This window comes from Pomacea canaliculata, linkage group LG8 (genome assembly GCF_003073045.1).
Source record: "Pomacea canaliculata isolate SZHN2017 linkage group LG8, ASM307304v1, whole genome shotgun sequence".
Classification (NCBI taxonomy): domain Eukaryota; kingdom Metazoa; phylum Mollusca; class Gastropoda; order Architaenioglossa; family Ampullariidae; genus Pomacea; species Pomacea canaliculata.
In genome coordinates, this window is record NC_037597.1 from 14,092,534 (window position 1) to 14,113,726 (window position 21,193).

A 21,193-nucleotide genomic window follows, 5' to 3' on the forward strand; every position below is an offset into this window, starting at 1 on the left:
TGTTTACCTTCTGCTCACTCAAAACATGTGCAGTACCTGAGCGCCTGCTCTTTGTGTGTGAAATCTTTTGCGATGGAATTTTAACAAAGTTTTATGTCCTATTCAAGATCTCATATATTTAACAAATCTCAGAAGACATTCTTTCATGCCTGTCCTATCCTCAAACCACAGCTGTGACCCGAACGGGTCGACGACTTTTGACCCGGGTGTGAAGAGGAGGATTAGGAGACATTCCTCGGCAAGAAGACCTAGCTGCACGACAGTCGAAGTCTTAAGAAAAAAGAAAGAAGAAGGAGTATAGAATTGTGTTTGAATGAACACCATACCCGACTAGACCCGAGGAACGTTTGTGTGTGTGTATGTGTGACTACCCCGGATGTAGTGCTAATCCGTGTCATGCATCGTGACACAGCTACCTGACACACACGTCACACAACACCTGGCTAAAACACAGGTTCCACTTTCCACACGCGCGCTGCAGTGGCGACCCCTCGTGGCCGCGCCATCGATCGGTGCAAGGGGCGGACAACTGACAAGCACCGCGAGCGGAAGCGTCGCGCTACGCGACTGGTGTGACGTGTCGTTTCTGCGAGCTGTCACGTTTCTCTGCAAGCAGTAGCTAAGTGAAGCCTCGCTTCCTCTCACTTTTCTCTCCTCAACTTTTTTTCTCTGCCTCCATCCAGGCGAGAGAATTCAAGAAAAAAGAAAAAAAAAAAACCCCACCCACCCCACACTCGCGTGGCATTTTACTGCGTGGAATTTTCTAGCCATAAAATGTGCCACGTGACAACATAAACCCTCGTGCTAGCCATAGCACACATTGTCAGACTTTTGTTTTCATCCCTCAGTCTTTTTTTTTTTCTTTCAAACCTCGTTGACGGTTGCTGTATGACGTGGAATAAGGTTTTCCTGTGTATATATATAATCTTGTTGATCTAACCCCACCCTGGATCTTTTCTTTCTGGTATAAACACACCCGTTGTAAACTGTTTACCGAGAAATACAACCCAGCTGCAATCCTTGTTGTTACTCAGTTGTGAATGTATAAAATCGTTAGCAATGATTGTTAAGTATGAAAAAATAAATTCATGTTGATGGAAATGAAGATTTGTGTGTCTGTATGCGAGCTGGCGCAACGACTAGATAACTTTGAGGATTATTTAGATAACAGAGGATCAACAAGCAGGGATTATCTGTTTCATCGCTTTATAAATAACTTTTGTTTTGAATCTTTGCTCCATAGATTTTTGTTTATCCGCGATATCGAGAATATCTTACTGAGAAATACTTCATTAACATAAAGTGTTTTCAACCGACAGCTAATCACGTGTACTGACGACATGCATGCGGACGCACACACAAACAAACACGCGCGCATACACACTTCCCTCCTGCCAACACTTAACTCTCTCAAGCCACACTTATCATCGTCAACTCTTTATTTTTTTTTTCTCTCTCTCTCCCTCTTTCTCTCTCCCCCTTCCCCTCCATGGACTAACGTTCCCAGTCTTGTGCCCTGCCCCGCGCGGCACCCGCCCTATCACGACTCAGGTTACATGATTGACGTGGTTGCCTTGGTGACGCCATTTCACCGGCATTGTGCGAAGAGCGATACCTTGTGAGGTCGTGGGAAGCAGCCAATGGGCGGGCGTCTAAGTAGCGAGCGCGGTAGAGGCCGCCGAGTGAAGTCCGGCGTTGGCGGCGCTGGTGTCGCTCCACTCGCAAACCCCTCGTAGTCTCCTCCGACACAGACTCGCCCCTTCCTCTCTCTCCTCTTAACCCCGCAGCTCGCGGCTCCTTGGCCCCGTGTACCGCCGCGCCTTTGCCTCCCTGCATCTTGTGTCTCATCCACTCGCCCCTCCAACGGTCTCGGGCAGCTTTCGTCGGTAGAGGAAAAAACAGCGCGCACTCTTTTCTTCGCACCTTTAGCTTAGATGAATAATTGCGTCGAAGCGGTTCGAACGAGTGGCGGATCTCGTCTCCCTGACTGTTGCTGCAGCCAGCCGCTCGTCGCCTGTACAATATCGGTGGTGTGCTCGTCTGTCTCGGCGGTAACAACATCAACAACAACAACAACAGCGGTGGCGAGGTCGTGTAGGAGTGGTGGTAGTAGTAGTGACAGTAGTTGCCGCTGCGTCTGTCGTTGCAGTAGTTGTGAGAACTGCCGTTGTTGTACTCTTTGTGTGTCGCCGTCGGGATGTGCTGCTAACCAGAAAAGTCGTTGTCGTAGTGGTCGGGGTCGTCGCTGTGGTGGAGGTTGTTGTTTCCGTGCTGGTGGTGGCATCGGCAGGCGGCGACAGTGGCGGCGGCGGTGGCTCGGCGGGTGGAGGAGCTGCTGGAGGGCCCCCACAGTGGCGGCGGCGAGGCCAACATTGACTACGCCGACTGCTACTCGCTGGGCCCGCCACCCCAACACCACCACCACCATCACCACCAGCAGCAGCAGCATCACCACCAACAACAACACCAGCAGCAGTCCCACCACCAGCACCAGCACCACCCGCATAACAGCCACCACATCTGTGACGTGCAACCCCAGCATCATCACCACCACCATCAAACCCCGTCGCATCATCCGGTGGGGTCTTCCGCAATATCCTCCTCTTCCTCTCATCTCCAAGGCGACCAGCACCTCATTCAGTCTCCTCACCATTCCTCATCCTCGCCTGTTGCAGTTTTCCGCTCGGACAACGGCGTCGCAGCGGCAGCAGCAGCAGCGGCAGCGGCTGTACGACCGTACCCAAACGTCGGCATGCTGCACGACCAGGCGACCACCAGCGTGGGCTCCCCGACGGGCGGAGGTCCCACCATGCTGCCATCCTTCGGCTTCACCCAGGAGCAGGTAGCGTGCGTGTGCGAGGTGCTGCAGCAGGGCGGCAACATCGACCGCCTGGCACGCTTCCTGTGGTCACTTCCGGCCTGCGAGCATCTACACAAGAACGAGTCGGTGCTGAAGGCCAAGGCCGTGGTGGCCTTCCATCGGGGCAACTTCAAGGAACTGTACAAGATCCTGGAGAACAACCAGTTCTCGCCGCACAACCACCCAAAGATGCAGGCCCTGTGGCTGAAGGCCCACTATGTGGAGGCGGAGAAGCTACGGGGCAGGCCCCTAGGGGCCGTGGGCAAGTACCGAGTACGTCGCAAGTTCCCGCTGCCCAGGACCATCTGGGACGGCGAGGAGACCAGCTATTGTTTCAAGGAGAAGTCGCGGACGATTCTGAGGGAGTGGTACGCTCACAATCCATACCCCTCTCCTCGTGAAAAGCGGGAGTTGGCTGAGGCCACGGGACTGACCACCACGCAAGTGTCCAACTGGTTCAAGAACAGACGTCAGAGGGATCGAGCAGCCGAGGCCAAGGAACGGTAAGTCTTCATTTTTTGCTCGTCCTTATTCATTTTTCTTCTTATCTTTCAGTCTCGTTTTGTAATGTTCTGTTTACCTTGATCATCTTATTTTTTATTAATTTTTTTCATATCTAGTTAGCCTTTATATTACTTTTTTGGCTTTAATCTTATTTGTAAACCGTGACCAGTCTTGTCCGGAAATGAACTTTGACCCTTTCCGGTTGTTTTCGTATGTTGTGACATTTGTGTCGTGACTGTGCTGTGCACGTCACACCCGCTGGGTCAAGATTGAGACTACGATGACTGGGTCCACCACCACACTTCCATCATCCCCGGGTGTGGGTGGTGTTAGTGAATGAGTGAGAAAATAATTTTTAGCGTTTTTGTTTCTGGTTGCCTCCGAATCACATCTTTGTTATAGGGGTGGATTTATTTTTTTTTTGGCTGTCAGTTGTTGCGAACGGTTCACCCCTTACACAAACTTCCCTACCTACTACCCCCTCCTCACTTTTCCTCCAAACTCATTTTTTTTCTCTCTCTCTCCCTCAAGGTAGTCTATTTACATTTCTTTATACGAGTCCTCATGGCACGTTAGTAGCCGGCATGCATGGTTAATCGACGAACTTCGCGGCTGTAACCTTGCGTCAGAAGGGCGAGCAGATGAATGGTCCAATGTGTCATGTTTCTGCATGCTTGAGAAGTGAAACTACTTGTCTACTTTAAACTACTTCCTCCCCCCTTGGCACATCCCACCTCATCCTCTTCCCCACCTGCGTCTTGTAGGTCCATTTGATTCTGGCATTAGTCTATGCTAGTGGCCACTGAGTATGACTGTGCTAGTCTTCTCAGTTTTCTCCTTAAGAAAAAAATATTTTTTATTTTTCTAGAACTTTCCTTGAATCGATTTTCTGTTTTCATCGGCTTTAATCTAAATTTCACAGGAGGAGATTACTTAAAATCAAAAAGTGTCAGAAGCAAAAACCAAAAAAGACAGCCATGTAACTTATCGTGTACTATGATAGAATTTCACTGATGCTATATTTGTCTCTTCTCCTTTTTTATTATTTTTCTCACTCATTCACACACACATTCACACACACTGGTACCATCAGAACGGCGTGGACACGTCACAGCACGCCAATGACGCTGACAGTGACGCCACTAAACACAGGCTGCACGTCACCGTCACTCAGCCTCTGTGCCTGTACAGTCACCACTGGTGAGGGAGGCTGGCGGAGGGTAGGTCCCTCCACTGGCCGCTGGTGATGAGACCGGAGTATGAGCGCGACTGTATTGATTGCTTTTTTCAGGTGTGCCTTATCTCGTCCTTCTGCAATTTAATCACGATAAAAGTCACCAATACTTTTATTTCTTTGTGTCGGAACCGCTGCAGCATCTCCTGATTTCGTCTCGTTTCTTTTCCTGCCTTCCATCTCTTCCTTTCTCTTTTATTCCCTTCTTGCGAGTGCTGCCCACCCGACAAAGATAAATTGTTGAGTGTTGAGAGATGAATTCTTGCGGCTCGTATTTTTTGGCGAAACTTTGAAGGCGAATAAAAATAAAATAATCCAAATCTCAGATGGTATTGTTGTCGAAAGATTACTGTTTTAGTAAGTACACACTTCTCTAGTAGTTGGTAGCAGTTGCAACGGTTCTCAAGATAATATTGATGATGATGATGATGACTAAAGTGTTAATAGAGTGAGACAAGAATTTTCTCTCTTACCATCTCAAGTAAAAATGTGCTTCTCGAAATAAAGTACATAATATCCGAGAGAAGAAAGCCGTCGTTGACAAATTTAGCAGGGATCAAGAGGATAAGGGGAAGAAAATAATAAAAAAAAAACCAGTCTAGTGGCTTTGGTCTGTAATTGCTAGACCAGCTCTACAGCAGGCAAGGTGGCCTAGGCTCTTGGTCTGTTGAATTACCTTCGCCGTGTCTGGAAATGGCTGGGAAACACGCGCTGGTGACACGGCTGTCGCTAGCCTCCGGTGAAAGGTCACGAACCTTCACAGCGGATCTGTACAGCAGCTGGCGGAAGGCAGTGTAAATACAATAATAAGAGATCCCGGACGTGTAAAGCCAGAACTAACCTATGTATACGTTTTGTTTCTCTTTTTTAAAAAAAATCTTTTTACACCATGCCCCCTCTGTGTGTTTTACTTGTTATGCTTAATGGGAAAGAAATAAAAATGGAATAATAGTTTAAAAGGAACATATTTTCATTTTTTTTACATTGTTAAGCCAGTGAATATTTTTCCAACTTTGTTGGGATTTTTTTATTTTATTATTTTTTATTTATTTATTTTTATTTTTGGGAGGGGGAGATGAGTTGCACGATTTGTTCAAGTATTTTTATTTTAACATTGTAGTCGTAGGTTCTGGTGAGTGACAAGGTGGCGAATCTGTTGTTTCTTTATGATAAGCCACATCTTAAATATACCTGCACATTTTATTTTATTTTTATTTATTTATTTTTTATTTTTATTTCCCCTCAGAAACTAGTTAGCAGAGACAACATGACATTTTGCAGTCTCTCCTTTATTTATCAGTCTTATTTATTTTATTTTGAAGAGGACGGGAAAGCAAACACGATTTGTAACTGGTATTACAAAAATGCAGAAATACAGGTAGAAGATTACGAAATGGATAAAAAATAGCAAAAAGATGTCTTTTAAATTAATAGTCTCTTTTAAAACGAATCGCTCTTCTGATTTTTAACAATGGAGGCAAAGAACATCTTGCGGCAGAAGAAAAATAATAATTATAATATATTAAGATTCAGAACTATTTAAATGCTGAAGCAATAATAGAAATATATCCAAAAAGAATATAATAAAGAGGCTAGGTGGCTGTATAAAAATATTTTGATGTCACTTATTTACTGGCTGACTTCTTTTGCCATTTTTATGGTTGAAATAATATATATATAATATTGTATATAATATACAAAAATAATAGATGGAACAGAAGTCTGTTTACACATTTTTCAGCATTTTGTCACTAATTAACTGAAAACTTCTTTAATGTTTTGACTGAATTGATAAAAAGATAAAGACAAAAAAATAAAAATACAAAAATAAAGAGACAGCATTAACTGCTCCCACTTCGTAGCTTTGCTTTAATAATTTATAACAATTGTGTCAATACTAGAAATCAGTGTTAAGGCTTTATATGTCCATTGTTGTTGTGCATCCCTCCCACTCCCTTCTTTCTCACTCTCTCCTTTTCTTTATTTTTCTGGCAAAAATCCACACAGACTTCACGGACAACACAGGTGAAAATGATGGCCGATTTCTTGTTGGGAGTGAAATCAAGCTCACTCCATGCCGGAAACATTTTCATTATCGTTATCGACCGCCACCGTCTGTTGGGTGAGCTCGGCGTCTTCCTCCGCCTCGCCTTGCATTAGCCACCCCAGGAAAGTTAATCTCACTTCCTGTCGGGCGCAATTTAAGACTTGTTTTCTGTCGTAATATAACACGGAATCTCTTACCGTTGAAGGAGGAGGATGTTATGTAAGAGACTATTCCACTCCCTTCACCAAACAGCGGCAATGGCATTTAAAGACGAGGGACCTGCGCGGTGCCCACCCAGTTAGTTCCACACAGTTCTTGGTCGTGCTGTGGAGGTGTTTAAAAAATGTTTTAAAAAATAAGAAGGTTGGAGATGTATTGCATTGTAGTCGTTGTATCGCCGGAAAATCACGTAAAATTACGTGAATCGGTTATATGTCTGTATTAATCAGTGGAAGGACATAGTGATGTTTGTTACTTTTTGTATCAATTGGTCTGTGTCTTTTAGCGCGCACGCACATACATACAGAATAAACACACCTTTTACATGAATACCCTACACATGTATGCAAGCACACACACACACAGAGTATACACCCGTACGTACACAAACCACATCCTACGCATATACGTGCACGCACACACCAACAGAGAAAGGGAGAAAAAAAGAGAACATGACATTTTGCATGAGACCTTGTTACAATTAGTAATATAGATGGACAGACAGAGATAGTACAAAATAAACGAGAGAAAACAGCTGGAACAAGAGCAAAAGAGATGATAACGAAAGGAGTGGTACAAATAACAAATAATGAAGTGTAAGCAGTGCAATGTAATAAAGGACAGTGCCAACAACACAAAGCATTGTCTGGATAGTTGTGAAAATAGTAAGCTTATTTTGTTGAGCTTCCGTGAAATGTATTTTTATTATTGATTTTATTTTTGTTTACTTTATATGCAGACCTCCTCCCAACTCTCTACTCTCCTTTTATCCTTCCTCCCCCTTCTCCAACACACACTCAAACACTTTGTTATGTTACTCTTTGCGTGAAGAGAAGCAGATTGTAGTCTGTGTGCAACACTCACATCACCAGCAGGCTTATTAAAGGTCACACTTAAGACATCGACGGCAGGGCTACTGAGGCAAGCCCACGCTGCACCTGTTAATAACAGCAGGACCCAGCAGCCCAGGTAACGCACAATCGATGATTGCAATGAAGACAATGTAGGACTGTGACAGCCATCACTTCCCTGACTCACAGCTGCGCATCGGAGCTTGGCGCAGGCTGCTTGTCTCTTAGTGTGCATCTCTCTCTCCCACACCCTGTCCTTCCATCTCTCCCACCCTGTCCCTCCATCTCTCCCACTCTGTCCCTCCATATCTCCCACCATGTCCCTCCATCTCTCCCACCCCGTCCCTCCATCTCTCCCACCCTATCCCCCCATCTCTTCCCTATTGTGCTGAGAACCTTCTGTGTGCTGCTGTGATTCCTTGAACGACTCCTGTCTGATGATGTTTTATGACAAGACTCCTGATATGTGTGGACGACATCCTGGCTAGTCATCTGTTGGTTTCTGAATGACATCCATCCTTCTCATTTATTTATGTTTTGGAAGCTTACTGTTGGCAGTCATGTCTTTCTTTAGTTAAGTTCCTGACTTTCAGGTGATTGTTGTGCCATGCAACAAAATATGGAGAAGATTTGACTAATATTTGTTTTGCACGCTCTTCAGATGGCTGTAAGCTCAGTTTTTCTTGTTTTCCTCTAAAATTCTTTTTTTTTCTTTGTCCAGCCATCTTCTATAATAAACAACAAAAATAAATGCCGAATAATAGTGTCATACATCTTGGTAAAGGATTGTACTAACTATTATACCCGTAATAATCACCTTGCAAAAATAACAAAATCGTACCTACCTGGATGTCCTGAAAATGTGATGTAGTCTCTCAGTCTTCAGATGATAGTCTTTCATCGTTCACACACTGTCTTTGTCTTACAGTCATCAGATCATACCCTTTCATCGTCCACACTGTCTGACAGTCTTCAGTTCATACCCTTTCATCGTTCACACACCTCCGTGCCACCGAGCACGTGTTTGCTCTTTGGGTTCTTGAATGTAGATTAGGTGGAAACACGACACTAATGATCAAGTGATCATGGCTGGCGTTGTTATCTTTTGGCGGGACTCTATGCATACATTAACCTCTTCTCTCTCTCGAGCCTGCTTGCCACAGATTGTTATCACTTGACGATAGTAACTCGTTTCTCAGCTGGCTGACTGCATATGGCTGGGATTTGTCTTTTGAGGAGAGACCGCTGAAAAGGGAGGGTAGAGGACGTGTGTGTGTCTCTGTGTCTGTATATATATATACACATGTGTTTATTTTGTGTGTGTTTACATGGATATATTGTGATGTAAGTGTCGTAAGCTCAACTAACTCATCAACAGTGAATGCTCTAAATGCTTTCTCCTTTCATAAATTATGTCTCTGGAATAATTTTCATTCAAAGAGCAAGCAGTGCCATTTGTTACCGTATGATCAGAGATATTAAGTTTCGCCAATGGAGTCGTGATTGTTTTTTTGTGATTGTTTAGATAATAACCACACCCTTACCTCCCTCCTCCACCACCACCACCACCACCACCAAAAGAAGCTGTCAGCACTTGATATACCCATGGTTGAGGCAAAAGTCATCATGCTCTTTCTTAAACAACTGAGGAATGGGGAGGAGGGCTTGTTGTTGCAGTCTCTGATGTGAGTGAACACATCGCTGTTTGTCTCACTACAACACGACAATGACACACTCGTGTCTCAATATGACACACTCCTCTGTCTCAATACACTATGGACATACTATTGCAGTCTGTCTCACTACATTATAAGCCTTTAATGGCGATTATCTCTCTACAGTAAGGACAGCGTGCACCCGACCGTCCCTTTATCTTGTGGATATTCCACCCGACTGTGTCTACACCCCATTGCCTTTCCTGACGTTTTCTTGCAAACACCAAGTGACAACATCAAACCAGTTCTGAAGGCGTCAGACTGACATTTTTCTGTGGCCTTATTTATTTATTTTTGTTGTTGTTTTCTTTCTTTTTCTTTTCCTCCCCTTTTTCACTTTGTTCTTTTTTATATTTTTTTTTAGTTGAATTTTTGTGTGTGGGTGTTTTCTCGGGACTAATTATTCATGCTTATCATTTTGATCGACTGTTTGTTCCATTTCCCGTCACACGATATTTATAGTTTGTATGTCTGTGCACATGTGTACACACAGACTTGTTTACCCAAGCCTGTTGTGTGTTTGTGTGTGCGCGCGCGCGAGGGTGGTGGCTGGGTGTGGTATGCATAACGACTGGATTCTTTTCTGTGAGCTCGGCCATTCCAGCTCGTGACTGGAGCGAGCTAATATTTGAGTCAACATTCAGGCTTTTACTTATCACGTGCTAAACCCCGGGGTCGTGTACGGGTATTTATATACACTGCGGATATCTCCCTCTCACAGACCAGGTCTTTGGTGCAATGTGGTAATTACACTAAGGTCTTTGCACGGGCAACATCTACTAGTGTGTCATTCTGTTTTGTTTGTGTTGTTTCTTATGTTTTGATTTGTTTTATTATGTTTATTTTGTTTTTGTTTTTTTGTTTGTTTGTTTTTGTGTTGTTTTTTTTTTTGTGTGTCTTGTTTTGTAATGTTTTGTTTCTTTTTTGGCTGGTTCAATTTTGTTTAATAATAATAGTGTGATTTATAAAGCTCATGATCACGCTCATGAAGACACATGCTGTTTGTGCTTGAGACAAGAAGGAGACATGCGACAGTATTCGAAGAAAGTAAAGAGAAACAACCGTACAGACAAATAATAACAGACAAACAGAAGGCGCCAAGAGGGATCAGGAAGTAAACAATAACAATGGAGAGTATCTTAAATCTGCATAGGAAGAGGAATGGCTGTGTCAATACACTGTAATCACAACTATTTAGAACTAATCAACGTACGGGAGGGGGGAGGTAAAAGAAAGGGTTGGACAATGGTCTAACATTTAGTTGATAGGCGAGCTAATGTTTTGATTCTGTTTTTGTTTTGGTCTCTCTCCCACATCTTTTTCTATTTTTTTTTTTCTTTTGTCACTCATCATCTCTTGTTTTTTCTTTTTCTTCTTCTTTCTCCAACAACTCCACCCTTAATCTCCTTCACCATCTTACAATCTGACATATAATACGACCCGAATAATAAAACGTTTTCAGCGAAGTAACCTCTCAGGGTCTGATGGCAAACATATAGCAATAGAAAGTATATTAATGTTAAGTTTCTGACAGACCTACAACTGTTTTGTATACGTGTCAAGTCTTAGCTGGGGGCGTGCTTGGGTGCGACAGAGAGAGAGAGACCATCATAGGAAACAGTTCCGGACTTCTGTCAACCAAACAGTCCTACACTTTTTATTATTTCTGGCGAATTGCATCTTATCTGGGTAATATATCTGGTTCTTTTATTTCTTCTGCATTTCTTTCACTCTTAGTGTACTAAGCCAAAAAAGCCAAGAAAAAAACACTTTCTGTGCGGTTGCTGCTGACCAGACGTTTGACTCGCAGTTATTTTGAGGAAAAATGTTGCCAAATAGCTACTTTTCTGGGGAAGGAACCGGATTGATAAGAAAGCTAAAAAATTTTTATTAAGTTGCTTTGAAATTTATTTTCTATAGTGTCAGGAATAAGTTGTCTTGTTTGTTTTTGGTGTGAGCATTCTTTCTTATTTCTTAAGTATTTAACCTTACGCATTACTGGTATGTCCGTCCTTTCTTGTCGCTCCTCCCGAATTCCGTTTCTCCAGAGCGCGTACTCAGTCACCTTTGACCTTTTTGCCAGTCCCGGTGGGAGTCTGTATCCGAACTCGACAGAAGCGGCCGACGGCTTCTGCGACTGACTTGTGCTGCTGCTGATGCGGACAGAGTTGGCGGCGAGGGTTGTGAAGAGCTGACAGCAGCACTGAGACCACAACATAGTTTGAGGATTTCTGCAAGACTGAACTGACACATGGCTGACTCTTCTGTCTTTTCAGTGGTGTTTGCGAATTATGAAGTCATCTGCGACTATTTCATTTCCTGTCCACTATTTCCGAAGGTTCATTTTCTCTCTCTTTCTCTCTCTCACTTCTTTTATTTACTTGGTTTTTTTTTTTGGTTTTTTTTTTACTTTTTTCTTCTGTCCTGTTTACCCCTTTCTGAATCCAAAGGTTTTTTTATGCAGTCGGGTGGAGGAAGTAAATTCCCTTGGTGGGCAACAAAAGCCAGCGAGGAACATTCAATTAACTACATCACATGAACTATTTATTTACTATTTAGTGTAACTGGGGAAAATGCTATATTTTGCCTCCGAATTTATTAATGAATTGGGTGGGGGATGTATAAACTCAATTTTCTGACAACATAATCGTGAACTGAATACCTGTGTACTAGCTAGAAGTCTTGAGAACTCTTTCTGTTATTGGCTACCTAGGATGTAACTTTTTTCCAGTTTTATTTTTTTTACAAGCTTTCTTTCTGTGATCTGAGCAGATGTTATAGGAACTACTGTTACTCTACTGCAGTCTTAGTTTCAGACCCATAGACTTTGCATCACTTAAATTAGAGAATGGCTGTGGGTTTAACCAGAATTTTAAGGAAAGGAGACAGACAATACAATTTACACATTTTTATTTCTACCCTTCAAACTCTTGTGATGTGCCCATCACACTCATATCACTAAGTCTCGGTACCTGTCGGAGGTCGCTTTACCTGTCTGTGATGACCTCACTGACCTGCAGGTTCTGACCAGTCGTTGAGTCGCCGCTGTATAGAAATTGTTCACGGGTAGTTAGAAACTCTGACTTCCTCGTCTTCTTTATTAGTCTCCAGCCAACAACGCCCAAGAGCGCCGCCTGGAGACGAGCGAGAGCAGGGTGGGGTAGACAAGGGGAAGGAACCGTAATTCTCAGCAGGATATTACGTGGGACGGATGAACCGCCCGCGCGCAACCACCGCCGCCGACCGCATCACCACCAACCACCCAACCACCACCAATGCCAGCACATTGATGCCATCCTTTCCATCGCCATGTCATTAGTCTGGTTCATTTAGTCCACCTTTGTCAAGTTGGTTGTAGCTCTGGCTGGATCTTTCTTTTGTGTTTTCTTTCTTTATTTGTTTGTGTGTGTGTTCTCTCCTACCCCGAACGCTAAGCTGAGGTCCTTGACACTATTTTTCTTAAATTTCTATAAATAAATGAGGTTTTTTTTAGAAGCATTGATACTGTAGAAGTATAACAGACATGCAAGCGAGACCAGAGAAAAAAGTTTCTGCTGTATGTTTGCTACAACATGGGGGAAAAAGACAGAAAAGACAAGAAAACTTCTGATTTGATTAGAATACGGTTGGAATTTTTATGACCCAATAGATCCTAGAATTCCAGCCACATTGGAAGTGACTGTCTAGCTGCCTTGTTTTTATTTATTTGTGCCAGTACTGAAGCTTTCATGGAGGTGAAGGAATTGAAAAGTAAACAAAAGGAAGACTATATATAAACGAATGTGTGACTAGCTAAATCGAGATGCTGAATGTAGACGTCCACTTTGTGTTAAAGAAATCCGTAAATTGTGAAATTGTAGCATTCCAGACCATTGTTTACTATCCGACTGTCCATTTTCTTGTGGATTTAAAATTCTTCTCAAGATGTCGATAAACGGTTCAGACGTTGTCGATCGTAGATAATGTGATGTATGGCAACAGTAATGATGATGCAAACATGGGAGAAATTAATTTCCATTCTTCTGGTGCCTACGAGTATCGATAAGAACCTTCTTTTTCTGACTGATAGGCAGATTAACGGTGAAAAACTCGATAACAATAAACATGTCTCTGAGCAAAGACTTGCGATATGAGTGTTTGCTGTCTGAGCAAAGAACTCATCAACGGACGGCGGGCTTGTTGGCCGTGAGTATGCATATGCAGATCATTGCGTGCTGCTGCTGCTGGTGGTGGTGGTGATGGTGCTGCTGCTGGTGCTGGGTGAGCTAGACAGTTGATCGCTATGTCCTTTAATGCCCGAGTGTTTTAAAGGCGGTCGCCTCCTGCCTGCGAAATGTGCATTAAAATTATTCTTGTAGTACACTTATTTACATTCCATTGTTTTTGCCTCCTTTGGTATTCGCTCGGTGATGCAGACATTTGCTCACTTCTCCTTCTTAGTTTTGTCATTCCTCTCACCCATACCTTATCTTTTCTACCGTCACCATCTCTCAGTCTTTTCTCATTCAGCTCTGTAAGGAGAGCGTTCTGTTTTAAAAAGTTGAAAGAAAATTGTGTTTGGACGATTTGTATACCATCAGGGACAGCTGCTTACTGTTTAATAGTCAAACCGTCATGAATATCTGGTGTTGTAAGCTTGATCAATCAATGTAGTTCAGTTTTGCAGTTGTGTTTGCCTATGATTTTAATGATATTTCGTTCAAACCGCAGATTTACACGCTGTAAGTGACAACTATAGCTATCAAAGATGACTTCTTGAAGAAAAAAGAGGATTGATGTTGCAATAATTAACTTTCAAAGTTTTGAAGACCTGTCCCAAAGAAAGAGCTCTAGCAGAGGAGGATGGAGTTGGGTGGGAGAAAACTTGACTTCCACAAAGAACTTTTCTTACTTAACCCGGGTTTATTTCAGTCAAGGTTCTTTAATTAAAAAGTTTAGCTTTTGTGATCATCCTTTCCACGAAAACGCATGAATGCCGGTTGAGGTGATCGCTCCTTGCCGTTTGTTCACTTGTTTACTTGTACACGAATAGACGGCCCTTGTGTCACACTAGTACCAGGAATTCGTTAAGTTTGTGTTAAACTCAGGTAGTATTTTACAAAAAGATCCTCAAAGTCAAAAGGTCCACCCTATCTATTTGCATCGATCGCTACCCATTGAAGACAGGGAACAAAAGAGGATAGTTGTGGAAAAAGAAAGTAATCCCACATAATTCTCATATATGTTTTTAGGTAATAAAACAAATTTTGGGGAAAATACTCGTTCAAGATCATAGTTTTGCTGGAATCTTGCAAGTTAGTGTGAGAGGAGTGGTTAAAACTCGCGAATGCTTACCACAAATTGCAGGCACAGAAGGTGTATCCAGGTGAAAAAACTTATCACCTACTCTGGAGGTTGGGAAGAGAGGGAGGAACAGGGAGCAGAGGGTTCGAATCGATGCAAGTCTGTGTTTGCCTGGCTAAGGGGTGGGGAGGGTCACACTGTTGCATCTAACAGGTGGTGACACGTAGTTTACAAAACTGTGGGATGATCATAAGTTATACTTCCTTGGGTTTGGCCTCTGAGAACCAGAGAACCTAATCCTTATCCGATTAATAATAATAATACAGCAACTTCCACATTACGACTGCGAGCAATGATCGGTCTACTTCATCTCTTCCAGTAGTCTTCACTGTATCCGATGATTTATTTACTGCTTTATTTATTTATTATTTTTTTGGATGCTTGTCTCTAAGTAATATATGTACCGATAAACATCGTCTTTCAAATAACGGTTATGAAGATTGAAATCTGTCAGCTCACTGTCTATTCTTCTATCCTATTGTCTTCTTATTCCTTCCTAACTTTTTTTTTTTTTAACTTCGGTCGTCTTGTTCGTTCATAAATTAATTTTTTTTTTTGTCCGTTTGTTTACTCCGAGTCTATCTTGGCTGTCTTTCGTGTCTCACCGTGTAGCCCAGTCACGATGTGGTTGTCATCTTAAAAAAAAAATACTATCGACTAGCAATAGTAGTGGACGTGCTAATCAGAAACCGTTGCTTTGTCTCGTTACAGTGAACACGGAGGCAGCGGAGGAGGTCTGGGCAGCCAGCAGGACCCGATGTCGCCGACGACAGACATCAAACAGGAGAAGTCACCAGACTCCATCAACGGGCAAGGGAAGGGCGAGGACACCTCCCCCGTGCAGCTGCATCACCCGTCGGTGTACACCGAGATGCAGAAGGCGGCGTCAGCGGCGATGCAAGGGATGCCCGGGCACGGCTCCATGGTGCCGCACGGCATGATGCAGTCGCAAGGGCACGGCGGCCACCACCAAGGGGTCGGCCCCATGGGGGGCGTGGCCAACGGCGCCTCCAGTGACGTTGGGCAACTTTTGTCCGATTATCAGACCTTATGACAGTCTCCGCAACCGCGTTCACATCTGTGTTTTGGAACAGTTTCACCACGCGATTTCTTCTAGGAAGAACTTACAGACTGGTAGACAGACAGACCCCCCTTTTAAATACAAAATAATGCGGCGACCCCTCGGCGGCGTGAGAGCAGGGTAAGGGTCACTTCCGCTTGTTACTCTTGGCCGCAGAGTGTAGCAGTAGCCGTGTTGACCTGGAGGACTCGCGACAGGTGACGTCATGCTGAGCATAATGAATCACCTGACGTATCTCTTCTGAACGTCACGACGTTTTGACGTATTTCATATTTTACGTCATGGGCACTCCCACACACCCTTTACCCATCTTCGGAGGAAAGAAATGCAGAGCCGTCTCCTCAGCCAATCGCCAGCGAGCACAAATAGCTTTGGATCACGTGGTGTGCGGAAGTCGTCTGGAAGAGTGTTCGCGGACATGTTGGCATGCCTGCTCAAGCCAGCGTTTGAACAGCGGCAATGTGTATCTTACAGTGACAGCAAGCTTGCTTGAAAATCAGTTCACGATAATACTTTCTCGTCGATGGATTTGTGATAGAAACGTAGGTTTGTTGCGCATGTGTGTGTTGCACGCTAGCACTCGCCATTGCCTTACAGACGCCGCCTGCGACAGTTGGGTAGGTGGCACCTGCAGTGGGAAGCAACAAAGGCTTTGTGTCTTGCAGAAAATTAGAAACTTGAAACTTAAAAAAAAAAAAGAGAAATAAGATGAATAGGAAAACAAATAGACAAAACCGAGTTATTATTGTCTTCTAGGCCTGTAGTATTAATAACAAACTAAACGAACACCTAAGTAAAAAAGGAGCCATTAGTTTCAACATCAGCACCACCCCCACTATATATATACTGACATACAACTGTTTAAATCAAGATTTATTCTTTTCAAGACAGAAATACAATCCAGCTTGTTTACTTTGAAACTATTCTCTATCCGTTGCGAATATTTTCTAGACGCTAAAACCTTTCATCAGATTCCTTATTTTCTTTATTTTGCGAAACCCGTTTGTCGTTTGCAACGATGGTTGTGGGGGCTGCAGGCTGTCTCTTTTAAAGTATTTAGTGCAAGGTTTTAATTAATATGATGTAAAATAACAGGTTTTGGGGAGGGGATAGGGAGCTAAATTGTAATGACTCTCCTCACAACTGACTCCCTATAGTTTTATAGATTGGCTGTGTGCTTAGCACTGTCTGTACAATCCCGGGTGAATTTTGTTTGTTGTAGTTGTTGTTTTTTTTTTTTAAAGACGATTGTGATGGAGAGCTCCATGCCGATTAGACTCTATCTCAAACTTAGCTGTCACGGTGGTCTTCCTTAGCAACCAATCGCTGTGTGACCGTTAGGACACGTCCTCAATTTTTGCTCTCTGGTGTCGTGTGCAAAAACAGACCGATGGCATTTGTATATCCTACAGACTCACAGTATGTTACAGTTCTGTCGCTGCTTAATATTAACACATTCTGTTGATGCTGCAGTACTAGACAATTTATTATACAAAAACAGTATAAGAGCTTTAAGTTATATGTTTAAAATAAGTTTTTTAATTGATTGTTACGGAAGAGTTCCATATCACATTTCTGTTTAGTGTTCAAGGCATTTTTTGTTTTTGGTTGTTGTTTTTTTTTTTGTTGTTTTTTTTTCTTGTTTTTTGTTGTTGTTTTTTTACTTGGTCGGTAAATGTGAAAGAAAAAGATTTAAGGCTGATCAGATATTTGAACAAAGCGGACGGATTATGCCAGGATTTGTTAAAATTTCAATTCTGAGTTATTTGTTAACTTCTGTGGATTTTCTTGGTGTTAGGAAGTATCATGAAACTAAGAAACAGATTTTTGCGAACATTTTTTCTGGTTTTATTCATTTATTTATTTTTAACAAATATTTCTAATCCTCTAAGCCTGTGTTCACTTGCTTCAAGCCTACCCAAGAACAGACACAATTGGCTTCTTTCTCCGTTGGGACAGATTCTCATGGTCCTGCCCCTGGGAACGACTGTACTTTGTCATGCTCTGCCCACTCTCCCATCCCTGTGGTCGGGGTTAATTTTCTGATGAGTCAGTGAGAAGCTGCAGTTGTGCAAATGGACGATTATTTTTTATAATCCGTCTGTTGGAAGAACTCTATTTCTGCTAAACTACGCCCTACACGTCCTGCTCAATTTTATGGAAGAGATAACAAAAAATAGTTATTCCATTTTGATAGGTCCTTTCATTCAGTTATTATTGCAAGGTTTTGTAACATTATTCATAATTATCTTCCCCATCGATTAACTATTTTATGTTAGCATCTCTATGGTTGTCATCAGTTTGTGATATGCTCCTTACGTCTGCGTGAGGTCGGTGTGTGTTCTTTCTCACACCTGTAAATCTGGAATTATCTTCTCAGCTGGACTGTCGTTGTAACCATTACTGTGAAGCAGACAATACGTCACATAACGGTTTATATATTTTTTGAAGACGTATTGTCTTGCAGCTTCTTGCAATGCAGACCAGTCAGCGCTGATGTTCATTGTTCTGCTCTTTGGCGATCACGCGCAACACCTGGCGCCCTCTGTGTTTTTCCTGCCAGCGAAGTTCACCTTGTCGCACCTGCAAGAGGTGATAACCCCTTTAAGCCAGACGCTGATTAAATTTTCGAGCCCGTTCTGCAGCGATCAGTGCGAAAAGATGAAGCGTTCCCTCCATCCCACCTCATCCCCATCCCCCTTTCCCTGGCCATGAAATGATGCGAAGAACCAGCGGAGCGGAAGTCGATGCCAGAGACGGTGGACTCCTCGTGCCCTTTGACCTTCGTAATCTAAGAGCACGGTGTTGTTCTCTCGTTCTTAGCACCGGACACCAGACGTCGCCTTAGACATGAGAAGAAAAATCGGGGGATTTAACTCGACATTTTATACAGAAAAGGTTGTTTATTTAGAAATCTATATATTTTCCTTTTTTTCAAAAAAAGATTTGAGTAGGCTTAAAGATTGATTTTTTTAATATTTCTGGGTGTAAGAAAATAACGTCTGGTTTTGGGTGGTTTTTTGTTGTTTTTTTTTGTTTTTGTTTTGTTTGTTTTTTTTTTTTTTTTTTTTTTTTTTTGAAAGCGAAGCAGCTAGAACAGCAGTATTCACTTGATTTCCAATCCTAATAAACTGTCACTCATCCCCCTTCTCCACTCCATTACTAAAAAAACAAAACAAAACAAACAAACAATTGCGTGTCTGTTAGAATCTCGTTATCGATATTCTCTCCCTACCTGGGTCTCTCTCTCTCTACCTGCCTGATGTTAAAAGCTGATTGTTTAGGTGACGTGCAAGCCACCCGGAACGCTTCTCAATAACCAGGAACGTCACAGCAACATGGTGCTGGGCTCTGCTCGCGGTACCTCTCAGTCTCAGGATTATTAAAGATAGTTTTGCTTTGCATGCTACACACATTGCCAATGAGTCTGGGTGAGGGGAGGGAGATGATAGTCTGACAAGGCATGGTGAATGCTGGGTGCACGCTGCTGCCACCCCACTGATAGGACAAGATGTGCTCTCTCACTAATAGGCAACTGGAATTTCTTCTGTCACTATTTTTTTTTTTTTTTTTTTGAAAAAAGTTCGCCATCGGAAGACATGTAAGCAGTCATCTAAAACCTCCACATAATATACTATTTTTTAAAAATTGAAATATCTGAAGTGTTTGTAAACTGACTATTAGTTCTCAGCAGAGATCCGGCGTCATGGTAACGATGTTCCAGTAAGTAATAATGCTGAACTCTAAATGGTTAATGAACCTAATTCCTTGAATTAATTTGTACTACACAGTGGATGGCTATCAGTGGGTTGGTCAAGATGGTTGGATACTCGGAAAGAGGTCGAGGTGTGAACTTTGCTCGTCTTTTTTTTTTTTTTTTTTTTGTAAAAGTTGAAAACGGAACAAACATGTCCTTGCCACCCATGAGAGTACTTACTTACCTTCTGAAACCAAAGCTTGACAAGCAACGATTTTGCTTCTGTCCAGTGCAGATGTACTGCAGGTCTATTCTAACACGTATATATTTATTTTGAACTTACAATGTTAAAAACCAAAGATGTGAATTTCTGGCTACTTGTAAATGTTGTGATTTTTTTCCTTGTGTGTATGTACGGTTGTGTAGATGTGAGTGTGGTGATTGTGTGCGTACGTGAGATTGGTACTTCAGAAAAATTTTTTTCTGAGAAAAAAATGAGTTTGTTTGCTGGTGCGGGTTGGAAAAGAGATTGTTCACTAACTTTCGCTGGTAGATGGTGCTGCTTGAGGCAAAACATTATAATATAGCCCTCATGACCTGTTACCAAAGATACAACACTTTGAAATGCTAGCATAATGTTAGAGATATATACATTCATTGCAAGCTTTATTTCTCCCAACTCCCAATTTTTGTTCGATTTTATAGAAAAATGAGAACCTGTTGCATGTGATGGGGTGTACATATAGAATTTGTTTTTGACATTTATTCATAGACAATTTGCAATTATTGATATTTGATAGCCTTTGGGCTGCACAGCATGACAGTGACTTAAGTGAAAGTTGAGGAAAAGTGCAAATGGGAGAAGGTGACAGATGAAGTGGAGGGAAAAAAGCGTGTTTAAAGATGGCGATTTATGTAAAAGCAAATGGTGATGTCTGTAGATGGAATACATGTGATGGTTGCAAGCTACCAGTTCCTTGCCCTCAAATTTTATTTTCTTCCAATGGATGTTTCAGTCCAGCTCACTTCTGTTCTCTTAGTTTCTGTGAAATGTTTGCTGCTGCATGTTACTTATACATCCCCGCTTCTGAAAGACCTGCTTGCATCTCTCACTCTTTTGCCATCTTGGTCAACAGTTGATTTACTTTAACTTTTCCCTGACTGAATATAAAATACTCAGCGCCAGTCCTCCGATTTAAATCTCTCTTTCTCACATACACACACTTGGACGCGCGCTCAAACACACAAATACACTTCAGTCGCATTTTCTCTGAATAAAGAAATTTTCCTCGAGGCTTGGACGCCAAAAGTAAACTTGTTTACAGCTTTTGAGTGACGGAGGGAAGGGACTGGTGGAGTGGCAGTCTGTGTGTAAGTTTGGAAGTTAGACTGTTACTGTTGAATGTTATTAATACTCTGTGCATCACTTGCATACTCATGCATATTCATGTTAAATGATGACCTTGTATATGTAAATACTGAATCTCAGCCCATCCATGTCCATCTTAGAAGGAAAACTCTTCACTAGAGGGTTCCAATGTGGTGTGAGTTAATAAAGATTTTTTTTAAATGGACGGTTTGTTCTTACTATCACTCTCTTAAGTCTCTGAAAGTTGATATTCACCTCAGTTACCTATGACAA

The 21,193-nt window shown here is 42.5% G+C and overlaps 1 protein-coding gene across 7 annotated transcripts in view; it reads left to right on the top strand.

Moving 5' to 3' along the window:
• Positions 1 to 16,533, top strand: part of LOC112571301 (homeobox protein six1a-like) — a 112,230-nt gene extending 95,697 nt beyond the window's left edge. For 6 of the 7 annotated variants that reach the window (XM_025250195.1, XM_025250193.1, XM_025250196.1 and 3 more), the window contains 2 exons: positions 2,676 to 3,363; positions 15,485 to 16,533. In XM_025250195.1, the coding sequence (XP_025105980.1) occupies positions 2,676 to 3,363; positions 15,485 to 15,827 (1,031 nt within the window). In that variant the 3' untranslated portion in view covers positions 15,828 to 16,533. Of the gene's footprint in view, positions 1 to 1,467; positions 2,579 to 2,675; positions 3,364 to 15,484 lie in introns of those variants that run through there. The other variant, XM_025250199.1, reaches the window with a different exon arrangement.
• The last annotated feature ends 4,660 nt before the right edge of the window (positions 16,534 to 21,193 follow it).